The sequence below is a fragment of the Sciurus vulgaris genome (genome assembly GCF_902686455.1).
Source record: "Sciurus vulgaris genome assembly, chromosome: 9".
Classification (NCBI taxonomy): domain Eukaryota; kingdom Metazoa; phylum Chordata; class Mammalia; order Rodentia; family Sciuridae; genus Sciurus; species Sciurus vulgaris.
In genome coordinates, this window is record NC_136469.1 from 81,725,686 (window position 1) to 81,738,270 (window position 12,585).

The 12,585-nt window shown below is 39.0% G+C and overlaps 1 protein-coding gene across 1 annotated transcript in view; it reads right to left on the reverse strand.

Annotated features, from left to right (window-relative positions):
- ANXA3 (annexin A3) overlaps positions 1-12,585 on the reverse strand; it is a 55,036-nt gene that overhangs the window by 28,536 nt on the left and 13,915 nt on the right. The window contains exons 3-4 of the mRNA XM_079153465.1: positions 6,853-6,940; positions 2,932-3,026 (exon numbers count right to left, since the gene is read on the reverse strand). Of these exons, the coding sequence (XP_079009591.1) occupies positions 2,932-3,026; positions 6,853-6,940 (183 nt within the window). The remainder of the gene's footprint in view (positions 1-2,931; positions 3,027-6,852; positions 6,941-12,585) is intronic.

A 12,585-nucleotide genomic window follows, 5' to 3' on the forward strand; every position in this document is an offset into this window, starting at 1 on the left:
TGACACAGAGGCTGGCAGCCTCCCGGACTCATACGGTGATGCAGAACCACACCACCACACCACCAGGGGCACAGCAGGGCCATGCTTCTGCTGGAACAAATGGGATGGAGCCAAGGGTCGCCAGCTCTGCTTTAATTGCCACAGGTTTTTTCCTCATTAAATGCTAAATTCTGCTTCTATTTGTCCTCAACTCAAGACTTTGGAACTGAATCTTATCTCACATGCTCACATTCAATCCCACTGTGAGAAATGGCTGTAACCCTTGCCTCCAACCTCCCTCCATATTTGGAAATAATGAAAGACCAACAGATAATTCTTGTTCCCTATATACAAAAGTCCTGCCTTGCCCAGATGCTTGGCCATCTATTCAGTTCAATGCATGTTTACAGGTACCTGCTCTGTGCTGTGCATTTAAAAGGTGAGTAAGATAAAACCCTGATCCCTAAGGTATTATGCCCTAATAGGAAAAACAGAGATCTTCAAAGATAAAATTTCATTAGAATGCCTTAAGTATCTGATACAGGGAGCTCTGAGAAAGAGTTTTAATGCCTGGGGGCCTGTAGAACACTCTCAGGAGATGATGCCTTGAGCTGGCTTTGGATGATCACTCCACTTTCTCCATGGCCTGACTTTCTCTATTTCCACATTTTCCTTTCCACAGTTCATTACTACCAAAGACAAAACAACCTTTTAAAAATAAAAATTAGATTATAACATTCCTTTGCTTATAAACTTGTAATTGTTTTTTTAAATTTATTTTTATTGTACACAAATGGGATACATACTGTTTCTCTGTTTGTACATGAAGTAAAGGCATACCATTTGTGTAGTCATACTTTTACATAGGATAATAGTGTTTGATTCATTCCATTATTTTTTCCCTTCCCCCCACCCCTCCCACCCTTCTTTTCCCTCTATACAGTTCCTCTTTCCTCCATTCTTACCTCCTTCCCACCCCCCACTCTGTGTCATCATCCACTGATCAGGGAGATCATTCCTCCTTTGGATTTTTGAGATTAGCTTATCTCACTTAGCATGATATTCTCCAATTTCATCCATTTGCCTGCAAATGCCATGATTTTATCATTCTTTATGGCTGAGTAATATTCCATTGTGTGTGTGTGTGTGTGTGTGTGTGTGTGTATATATATATCACAGTTTCTTTATCCATTCATCAATTGAAGGGCATCTAGGTTGGTTCCACAATCTGGTTATTGTGAATTGAGCAGCTATGTACATTGATGTGGCTGTATCTCTGTAGTATACTGATTTTAAGTCCTTTGGGTATAGGCCAAGGAGTGGGATAGCTGGGTCAAATGGTGGTTCCATTCCAAGATAAACTTGTAATTGTGTGGCGCATGCCTGTAATCCCAGTGACTCAGGCAGCTGAGGCAGGAGGATGGCAAATTCAAAGCCAGTCTCAGCAACTTAACAAGGCCCTAAGCAACCCCAGTGAGACCCTGTCTCTAATAAAATACAAAAAGGGGCTGGGGATGTGGTCCAGTGGTTAAATGCTCCTGGGTTCGATTCCTAGTACCAAGCAACCAACAAACAAACATTTAATTGTTCCCTATTATCCTCAGAATAAACTGTAAACTCTATACCAAGACCCAAACCTGGACAACACAGGGAAGCCCAGTCTCAAAACAAACAAAAAGGCTTATTTGCCAGGCACACACCTACAGTCCCAGCTACTTGGGAGGCAGAGGTAGAGGATCACTGAACCAGCCTGGGCAATACAGTAAGGCCCTTCTCATAAACAAACAAAGTCCCAAAGCCTATCATAGTTTTGGCCTCTTTCCAGTTCATCTCTTTTTTCTACCCTCTTCAATTCTGTGTTCCTGTCATATTGGAATTCTTTGTTTCTGCAGTTTGCCCAGCTTGTTTCTACTTCAGGGCTTTTGCATTTATTATACCCTCTCCCCAGTATGCTTTTCCACCAGATCAAGCAGGGAAGAATTTTAGTTTGGCTTAGTCTAGTTGAGAGTAAGTTGAGAAGCCCTTAGTGACTTTCCTCCCCACCCTACCTTAAGCAGCTGTCGCCAGTTGCCCTCCATCATACCACCCCATCTGTATTTTCTCATAGTACCACCGTCTGGACTTCCTTTAGTTGATCATTTATTACTTTCCCATCAGAATTATAGTTCCACAGAAGAAGGAAGCCTCTCTGCTCTCTGTGCCCGTGTATCCCCAGTACCCAGGGTACCTCCTGACACAAAGCGATATTCAACAAACCGGTGAGAAAACATAAACTGTATGCAAAGTCCAAGCCTCGTTTTTCCTTATGTAGTTTCTAAAATCTGGCAAGTTGTCTTTTTTTTTTTTTCTTTTGCAGTGCTGGGGATCAAACACAGGGCCTTGTGCTTGCGAGGCGAGCACGCTACCAACTGAGCTATTTCCCCAGCCAGGGAAAGTTGTCTTTTGCTGAAGGAATTAAGCCCACAATTACAAGGATATTGTAGAATTAGAAGAGAACTCAGAGACTCTAAAGACAGGATTTGTCAGATAGTCGTTGTGGGGGGCTGCCTTGTGTACTGGAGGATGTTTAGCAGCACCCCTGACCTCTGCCCACTAAAGCTAAAATCCCCACCCTCCCAGTCCCATACATGGTAATCAAGAGCTTCCATTCACGTTAAGTGTCCTGTGGGGAGCAAAATCACTCCTGGCTTAGAATGGCTGATCTAAGGTGACGCTCTTTATTCCACAGGTGAAGAAACTGAGGCCCGATGCAAAACTGGGGACTTGGACAACAGGTTCAACCAGTTAAAAGCAAAACCAGGACACAGGTCCCAGGTTCCTGACTGGATGCACAGGGCACCTTTTACTGCACTCAGCCTGGAACAAACGATCTGCGGGCACTGTCTTAAGGGAGCAACTGTGGTGGAGCAGTGATCATCCCTCTCTCCTGCCAATGTGTGAATCAAATTGTACCTTTCCATATGCTGCTTGATATTCCTTAGCAATCAGCTGCCGCTGTGCCTTTGACCTCTCAGTCAGAATGCTGATGAGCGTTTTCTCATCTGTCCCTAAAGGAAATAAAAGTATTTTACTCACCATCAACCCAAGGATGCTCAATATCTGTCTCGAACAAAAGAAAAATGATTAATAGGCTGAAACAAATGGAGAGAGTAAGGCGTTTTAATTTCCAGCGTCCTATGAGGTTCAAATCTTTATTTCTTTGTTTCTTTGCCTGGCTTTTGGAAAAGAAAGTAAACTTTATTTGGATAGTTTTGGGGGAAGAAAGCAACCACTGTCAATGATTGTCTTCTCCCTTTCTTGGATCAGACAGAGGGAGGAGCACAAATAACCTTTAGCTTCACCCTTATGAGGTTCAATAACTATCTTACCACTTTTTATCTCTCAAGACCATACTTGACATCAACATCTTTCTGCCCTAGACAACAGGAACTGACATTTACTGAGAACCTACCATGTACCAGGCACCTTTTTATTCCTTGTCTTAGATGACAGTCATATGGTCCTGTATAGTAGGTAGGAATAAGCTGTCCTAATGATAAAGACATTAACACTTAGAGAGCTTAACTTGCTTGCCGAAGTACATAGCTCCTAAGTGGTGCAGCAAGGATTTAGACCTAGCCTCTGTCCCCCAAACACGTATTTCTATCTTTGGTCTGCACCGCTCTCGTGCATGCCATACCCATATACTTAACCAACTGTTTGTAAGTCAAGGGTAATGTGAGGCCAGAGCTAAGGCTGGTCTTCCTGATAATGTAGAATTAAGATCAGTGTGTGAACTACAGCTAGGTTGGGAAGCTGTGAGTTGATGAATTGGCTTGAAGGCCTTAGGTATGCTGACTAGACTGATATGAAGATCAACCGGAACTGGAGACTCAACTTCTCTGTGTTGAGGTGATTCACACACACCTTGTCTACACCTGTCCATGACAGTGGTACACATCTACCTCAATGAGAGGGCAAAAGAATCTGTGCATTTAGTTATCTGCTGGGTCTCCCAAAAGAAAGATACTACCTTTCTGTACCTTTGGTATTGTATTTTTCTATATTGTTAAGCAAAGAGAGTTGGATTAAAGCCCACTGCACTCTTGGTGTCTGATTACCAATTTGACCTTTCACAGCATCGGTGTCAGTGTACAACTAGATACCTCCAACTGCACAACATCTTAAGTTCAGCAGGCGCCAGGTGGAAGTTTTTGTATTTCCTCTCTAACTCTCCTTTTATTCTATTCCTCATCAGTGATACAACCATGGATATCAGCATCCAACAAAAAATTCTGGCAATCATCCTAGGTTCCTTTCTTTTACTTATTCTATACATTGTAGCCAGTATTTGCATCTCTGGAATTTATCCTCTCCTCCTCACATCCTCTGCTATGTGTCCTTATCCTAATTTAACCAGATAACTTAAACAGCCTCATTTGACTCCCATATAATTCATCCTGTATACCATTACTTAAGTAAAAAAAAAAAAAAGAAAAAAAATTTAAATGTGAACTGGCCATGTCATTCCCTTGGCTAAAATCTTAATGGCTGTATCTAATCTGAATGAAGTTTAAGCCCCTTAGCTCCTATACCAGCTCCTGACTTGTGTCTCTTTTCTCATACTCCACCCCTTCTGTGTGACTATACCTTTTGTACCCAGACTCCACACACAGAGAACTACTTGCAGTTATGTGTAACTTGTATGCCTGGGAGTTTCTCATCTCTTATTTTTGTACACACTCAAGACCCATAACTAAAGCAAGCTTCATCCCTGTCCACAGACTACATTTAACATATTCCCAATGCAAATGACATTGTGATGCTTGGTTCTGGATTTAGAACATATCAGAGATGATGCTCTCCATCTGGGCCTGTAAGCCAAAATGCAAAAACTCATGAAGAAACAATATTAAGAAAGTCAAGCAACAGATGTTAAAGATATTAATTCATTCAATTTGAAACTACCTCACGGAGCAGTCTGTGGAACACTGGGTATGATGAGTAGGGCAATCAAAGAGATATGTGAAGAAATGCTTTCATTTAAAAATGGGGGAAAACAAAAATCTAGTCAGAAATAAGTCAAGATTACACTGACATAAAGTCCTAACAGTATATTTCATGAAATTTTACAGCTGATCCTAAAATTCAAAGAGATAAAAAAATAAATAAAACCCTTGCCCTACTAAACACCAGCATCATTATAAAATTATAATTGTGACAAGGTAGTATTAGATAAGGGAGAGGTAAACAGACAAATGGAATATAAGAGAGAACAGAAAAACAGGGAAACATAAAACAGAGGTAGTAATGCAGATCAGAGTGGAAAGAAAAAGCTTTTCAATAAATTGTACTGAGACAAACATCCATATGAGATAAAATAAAATTAGACATCTTTAAATATTATCCGTAGATGTTAGCTCCATATAGATTATAAGATCACAGTGTAAAAACAAAATTTTAAAGCTTTGGGTAAAATGCAGGGGAATATATTGATGACCTAATTACAGAAAAGATACAGTAAGCATAAATCTGAGAGAAAAAATATTGGCAAACTTGATTTTGCTAAAATGCAAAGCTTGATACAATAAAAATTATCATGACCCATATTAAAAAAAAGTCATAGATGAGAAGATATTTCCACGTCTTGAAATTTAAAATATGCTTTGTATCCAGAAATTATAATTTAAAAATCTCTTGCTAATCATGAAGAAGACATTCCAACTGAAAAAAAGGATAAACATCTGAGGAAGATGAATAAGTACTGCATGAAAGAGGAAGCAAATAAACAAGAAAGGAAGCTTAAATGCATCAGTAATCTTACATCCACATGGAGAAGAGAGTAAACAAACACATATAGAATAACATTCAATTTTAGATCCAGTCAATTGGGGAAACTGCATAGTATTACAGTATTTATGAGAATATGGAGTAAAAGGAAGTCTCATACAGTGCTGGAAGCAATGCTAATTTCTGCATTCACTTAGGAGAGCAGTTTAGCAAAATTTCTGGTTTATCTAAAAATAAGCATCCCCTTCCACCTGGAAATTCCAGTTCTTGTCATAGTCTAGAGAAATGCTAGCAAATGTTTGCAATGAAACATAAACAGAAATAGTTATTGCACAGTATTTTTATACTGTAATAGAAAAGAATTATAGGCAATTTAAATGTTTCATTGATATTCCCATTTTATGATGCAGCATACAATAGACAACTATGCAGTTAAAATTAATGAACTAGAGCTAAACATATCAATGAGGATAAATCTCAAAAACATTGTTTTAAGGAATAAAAAACAAATTGCAGAAAAATATATATAGAACAATTTCATTTTTTACTGCTTAGGTCCATATAAAACAATAGGTACATACATACATACTTATGGCATTTAAAGTTTCATGGGAATAAACTGTAATTTAGGATGGTGATTATCTTTAGGCAATGGGGTGAGGATGAAATCTAGGAAAAATCGACATAGATTTTATCTGTAATGCTTGATGATGATGATGATGATGATGATGATTGCTATGGCCAGCAGCAGTGGTGGTGGTAGTTTTTAATATTAAATAAACATGGCAGATGCTATAGGTAATAAAACTGGCTTCTTCATTGTTTTATACTTTTAAAAATCCTTGGGCTGGGGTTGGGGCTTAGTGGTAGAGCACTTGCCTAGCATGTGTGAGGCATTGTGTTCAATTCTCAGCACCACATAAAAGAATAAATAAAATAAAGATATGGTGTCCTTTTACAGTTAAAAATATTTTAAAAAAAAAATCCTTGACAATGTGTCTACTTGAGTAAACTTACTTGGATAAACTGAACCAGGGCACTTTCAGAATGTAACTTTCCTGATTTGCTTCAGCGTTAAGAAAGGAATTGTAAAGCATCACTTACCAATTCCTCTGATTGCCTTATGAACAGCTTCAGCATCCACTGATGGGCTGAAGCCTGGATAATCTCTTATTGTTCCTCGGGGTCCAACCTAGGAGGAAAATATTTGAAAGTCTCACTAGTTTGAAATAACATGTTATTTATATTATATATGCATATTCTCATGTGCATGTGGGACATGTGTGACAGACCCAGAACTTGCACACCTTCCTGCCGTTTTCAGGAGTGGTGTAAGAAAGCCTCCCCTCCCTAGACATATAGGCAATGTGACTTATACCACATGCAACATGAGGCCTCTCTTTTTCTCTTGTGTAACAAATTACAAATATAAAAATTGCTTCTCTAGAGCAAAGTTGTGTCAGTCTTGGTGACTCTGAAGAATATTTGCTTTAAAGTGGCATCTGCATAAAAACAAGAAAGCTGAAATTTCTTACATCCTCTGTTTTCAAGCGATAATTCAAAGTTCTTCACTGCATCTCACACAGAAGTAATTGCAGTTTACAGACTTCAAGACGTTTTAATTAATGTTGACCATTGTCCTTGGGGAACCCTACACTAAAGGATCCATAAATGAAAACCCTATTAGGATTGTCTGTTCTTAAGCTTTGTTTAATGAATGTGCAATTGTGACTGATAAATTCCCTTCTAAAAGCTCCACAGACATCATAGATCTTCAAGAATAGCAAGGAAATAAAAAATACCACACTACCAATTTTAAGCACATAAATTAGAAACATGTCAGTAAGCTGGGAAAGACTGTACTGCTGAAAGAATAAAATATTCTAAAACTGCTTAAGAGACAAAATAAGGACAGCCACAAAGACATTAAGAAAAAAATCAAAGTGAACATGTACTTCTTACATGGAATATCCTAAACCTAAGAATAAAAACCTATCTTTATAGTAATTACATTTTCTTTTTAAACAGCATTTTCCTATCCTGTTACTAATGTTGGCTCTGATGTCTTGTATTAATATAGCTTCATTTAGGCTCTTCTGAAGTGTTTAATATTTTCATGAAAGGACATTATCTTGTCACATTAAAGTGAATGGAAAATTAATGTTCTGGCATTGTAAAAAATGATAGTCTGTTGATTCAATAGAACAGACTGAACAATTTTCTTCATTACAGTCAAACACTGTTTAATCTTAAAGCACCACAAAATAGAGTTTTGAATTAAAAAAAAATAATTATAATAAGTAAGAAGCCAGTTGCGATTGTGCCAGATCAGAAGACACTTGTAAGAAATCTGTCACTTTAATGTATTCTCTTTGGAGAATTCTTTCCCCAAGGTTTAATAAATAGCTTATAGATTCACATAGTCAGCTGGCTTCATTTCAGTTCTATCCACATAAGAACATTTGTGTTTCTCTTATCTGGCATTTTGGAAGAACCATCATTTGAACATTGGCATGTGTCATTCCCAACAATGTCCTAGGTCCTTTACATGTTAACTGCCTGGCATGTATTAGAATTAAAAATTCCATTAATTTCTTCTATGGTAAGATTTTTTGCAAGTCATATGAACATTTCTGGATCATCTGGGCAACCAAGTCTATCAAGTGAATACTTACTGTATTGCTGTTAGTTGAAATAACTGAACCAGTTTTAAATATTTCACTAGAATTCTACTTTGTATCCCATGGTCTGTACTGGAGGTATAGCTCAGTGGTAGAGCATTTGCCTATCACACATGAGGCCCTGGTACATAAGAGTGCGCCATTTCACATACATGGCACAAGATGTGAAAAGATTGGAGATTTGCTCAAGTTCACACAGTTGATTAAGCAACAGAATCTGAACCTGAATGCCATCTAGACTATTCTAGCCATTCCTGGTGTTTTTTGAGATACAGTCTCTATGCTGGGGTGAAATGCATATGGTCAGGTCCCTAGACATATTGAATCATATTTTTAAATAGGGTAATGAGGTCTACATGTTTAAGAAGCTCCCTGATTCTGTGCCACAGGGATGTTTACATGGTTGCATCTGAATACAAGAAGACAAAATTGCATTCAGATCCTAATTGTTTATGAATTATGAAAACTCAGGGTTTGCATTCTAGCAGTGACCTTTTTACTGCCTTCTACCACCTACGCATCAAAATGTTAAAATTACAATATGCAAATTTAGAGGAAGATGAAATTCCTAATCTATTATGCAGCTTTCTATACAGTGAGAATTAAATGGGTAAAAAAACTTGTCTAATTAAAAGAAAAAAAATCTACACACACACACATACCAACTTGAAAGACAGCATTGGGCTTTTACTACTTATTTACTTCATGGTAATGGGGATCAAACCCAGGGCCTCACGTGTGATAGGCAAATGTTCTACCACTGAGCTACACTTCCAGTGCAGGTCATGGGAATTACAAAGTAGAATTTTAGCAAAATGTTTAAAACTGTTTCAGTTATTTCAATGGACAGTTTTAAAAATTTCACTATCAAGTATTCCCTTGGTAGACTTTTGGTTGCCCAGATGATCCAGAAATGTTTATATGACTTGCAAAAAATCTTACCATAGAAGAAATTAATGGAACATTTTATTCTAATACATGCCAGGCAGTGAATTAAGTGACCTCAATGAGGTAGATTTATTAAAATGGAAGAAATCATCTTGGAGCCATATGTGCTTAAATAGGATTCTGCTAATAAGGACGGCCCCAGTAATTTAAAGCCACTTCCTTATGACTAAAATGTCCTGTGCTCTATACCACATCACCTTGCCTGGCCTGGGAGAGGGCAGTGAAGGGCAATCTTGGTGGTTCTCACAGTATGGTTCTTGGTCATCCCCATCAGAACCACCAGGAGCTTACTTCAAGTGCAAAACTCTCAAGCACCACCTCACTCTTACTGAATTAGCCACCATGGGGTTAGGACTCAGACTCTGTTTATACAAGCTCTCCAGGTGACTTTAAAGCACTTTATGAACCACTGCTTCATTTCATTCTCAGCTGCTTAAAGAACCAAAGCAAAACTGAGCAAACAAGCCAGGAATTCTTTTATGGGTGTGGAAGAGGAGGAATTTAATGATGAGCTCATTGTTTCAGGAATGTTGGCCTTTCACAGTCAAACAGAGCTGTTTGCATTTCCTGCTTCATTGTAAGCTTAATGCCTTGCCATTTAAATTTCTAATCAATATGACGCTGCGTTTATTTAAAATAATCCTAGTACTCCAACAGTGTCAGTACTAGTGTAGGACATCATGTGATTGAAAAAGCAATTTAAAAAAAAAAATTAGGTTTGATCAGATTTCCATCCATATCCCCTAAACATATTTAGTTGTTTTCCTTTTCTTAAACTTGATCTTCACACATTTAGTTACTTTTCTTTTTTTAAACTTGATCTTCAGATGTCTGTAAAGGGAAAATGACCTGAAGTCAGATGGAAAACAAATTAAAGGAAGGAATGTTTAAAAAGAAGTTGCAGAAAAATAGGAGAGCTTTTTGTTTTTTTGCACTGGGGATTGAACCCAGGGGTGCTCTCCCACTGAGAGATATCCCCAGCCCTTTTATTTTTTATTTTGAGACAGAGTCTCACCAAGTTGCTGAGGCTTGGCCTTGATCCTCCTGCCTTGGCCTCCTAGGTAGCTGGGATTACGGGTCTTCACTGCCACATCCAGCAGGACATCTTTATAGTAAGAACAATTGCTGCTACTCATTATGTGCTAAGAACTGGGCTAAGCACATTTTCTGTATTAGCTCATTCAATCCTCACAGTAAACATAAGGTAGACACAATAAATCCTATTCACAGATGGTAAAACTGATGCTTAAGAAACTTGCCCAAGTCCACACAGTCAGTAAGTGGACTGTCCTATCAACCTTTGTTTCTACTTACTAGACCAGGCTGCATCTCCCATGAATCATCTTCTTCATACCAGTATAAGTCTCCCTGATCTTCTAAAACTATCTTTTGGAGGTCAGCCATAGGACATGATGCCAAAAAGCCATCATTGTGGCCAAACTGGCTCTGGGGAACTGTCTGCTGCTACCCCAAGATGTCAATCTGTCCTTGACTCACAAAATATTATTGTATCTCACTTTTCACGCCAAGTGGACTGGGTTTGCAAGAAGTTAAACATTTGTATTCAGAAGAATGAATAAAAGAGAAAAATGCAAGGTGCCAACTCTGCTGACATAAAACATATTTAAAGCCAAATGCTCCAGAGCAAGAATAGCAGCAACTGCAGGTACATTTTGAAGGTGAGGCAAAACGAAATCACTCCTCACTTCATAAAACCCTGTAAAGGCCAGGTTCAAAAATTAAGGCTTCAAATCAAAGTCTCTGATAAAACTCTAGGACTCTGGAGTTCTCAAAGAGCCAGGGAGAAATGACCATTCTCTGCTCAATGTCAAGGCACTGTTGGGTTGTGAAGTTTTATGATACAACGTGGAACAGATGACAAAAATAAAGCAATCAAAACTTGGAAAATATAAGACTTCTTGTTCAATTCTTCAAGCAAGAAGTCATCTTCAAAACCAAAGAAAGTTTACTGCAAAAGGCCTCAAAATGAAATAACAGTCAAGTGAGGCAGGTGGTATGGGTTGAACTGCTTCCTCCCAAAACAGATATGATGAAGTCCTAACCCACAGCACCACAGAATGGGACCTTATTTGGATAAAAGGTTACTGCAGATGTAATTCATTAAGATGAGTGTTAGGTCGGAATTTGGGCGACTATATGAGGGAGAGCAGAGCAACTGAGGCAAAGGGCAGCACGCCACACGGTGACCAAATGGACAGGAAAACTCCACTGACTCTTACCTCCACCTATCACTCAGCAGGACCCCCACCCACTCTGGCCTATAAAGACCCTGGGCAGCTGGGGCCACATGCAATTTTCTCCAGCTCCCTACCCTGACCTGTACCCCGCGGGGCGCGGGGGGTGGGGGGCACTGGTAATTTCGCCCAAGAGCCAAATTCCAATAAAGTTTGCTTCCTTGGCTTTCTGTCCGATTTTATTTGGCCACTGGCCTTGTCCCCGAGCTTACAATGAAGTCTTTCTGCAGTAGGGTGGGCCCCTAATCCAATATGGCTGATGGCCTTATAAGAAGACAGCCCTGTACAGGGAGAATGTATGGAGACAACGAAGGCAGATTCCTGCATTCTGCAGCTCCAAGGAACGCAGAGTTTGCCTGTGTGGAAAACCAGAATATGTCTCCCCAAACATGAAGAGTTGTTGAGCTGAGGATATTCAGAAGAAAAGGGCACAGGACAGCCTTCAGCCCTCCCACTGTTGCCTAAAACCAGGACATGGATTAACAAAGACAAAAGGTGGCTGGCTGCTCTCACCAGGGAGAACAGAAGAGTCAACTTGAGGAGACCCTTGTCAGCCTGGAACCTGGAGGTACCAGAAGATTTATATAAACAGGTTTTACTCACTAACCATTACCAGCCAGTTATATGCCTTCTCCTCAAATTGCTGCTTATAGAAACTTAGTCCTTTCTTTTTCTTACCACTTCTCTAAAAATTTACTCTTTGTAAATGCTATATTCTCTTTGAAGATGCTATATGAGCTGAAAATCAAAGGCACCTCTTTGAGAACTATTCATTCTCTAGGAGTCTCCCATGTGTATTAACAAAGCATGCAAGTTTATAAGTTCATTTTTTTTCTCTTATTAATCTAGGTTTTGGAACAGGGGTCAGTTCCAGCTATGAACACAAAGGGGTTATTATTACTCCCCTGCACCAGGAAATCACTGGAAGCTAGAAGAGGTAAGAAGGCCTCCCC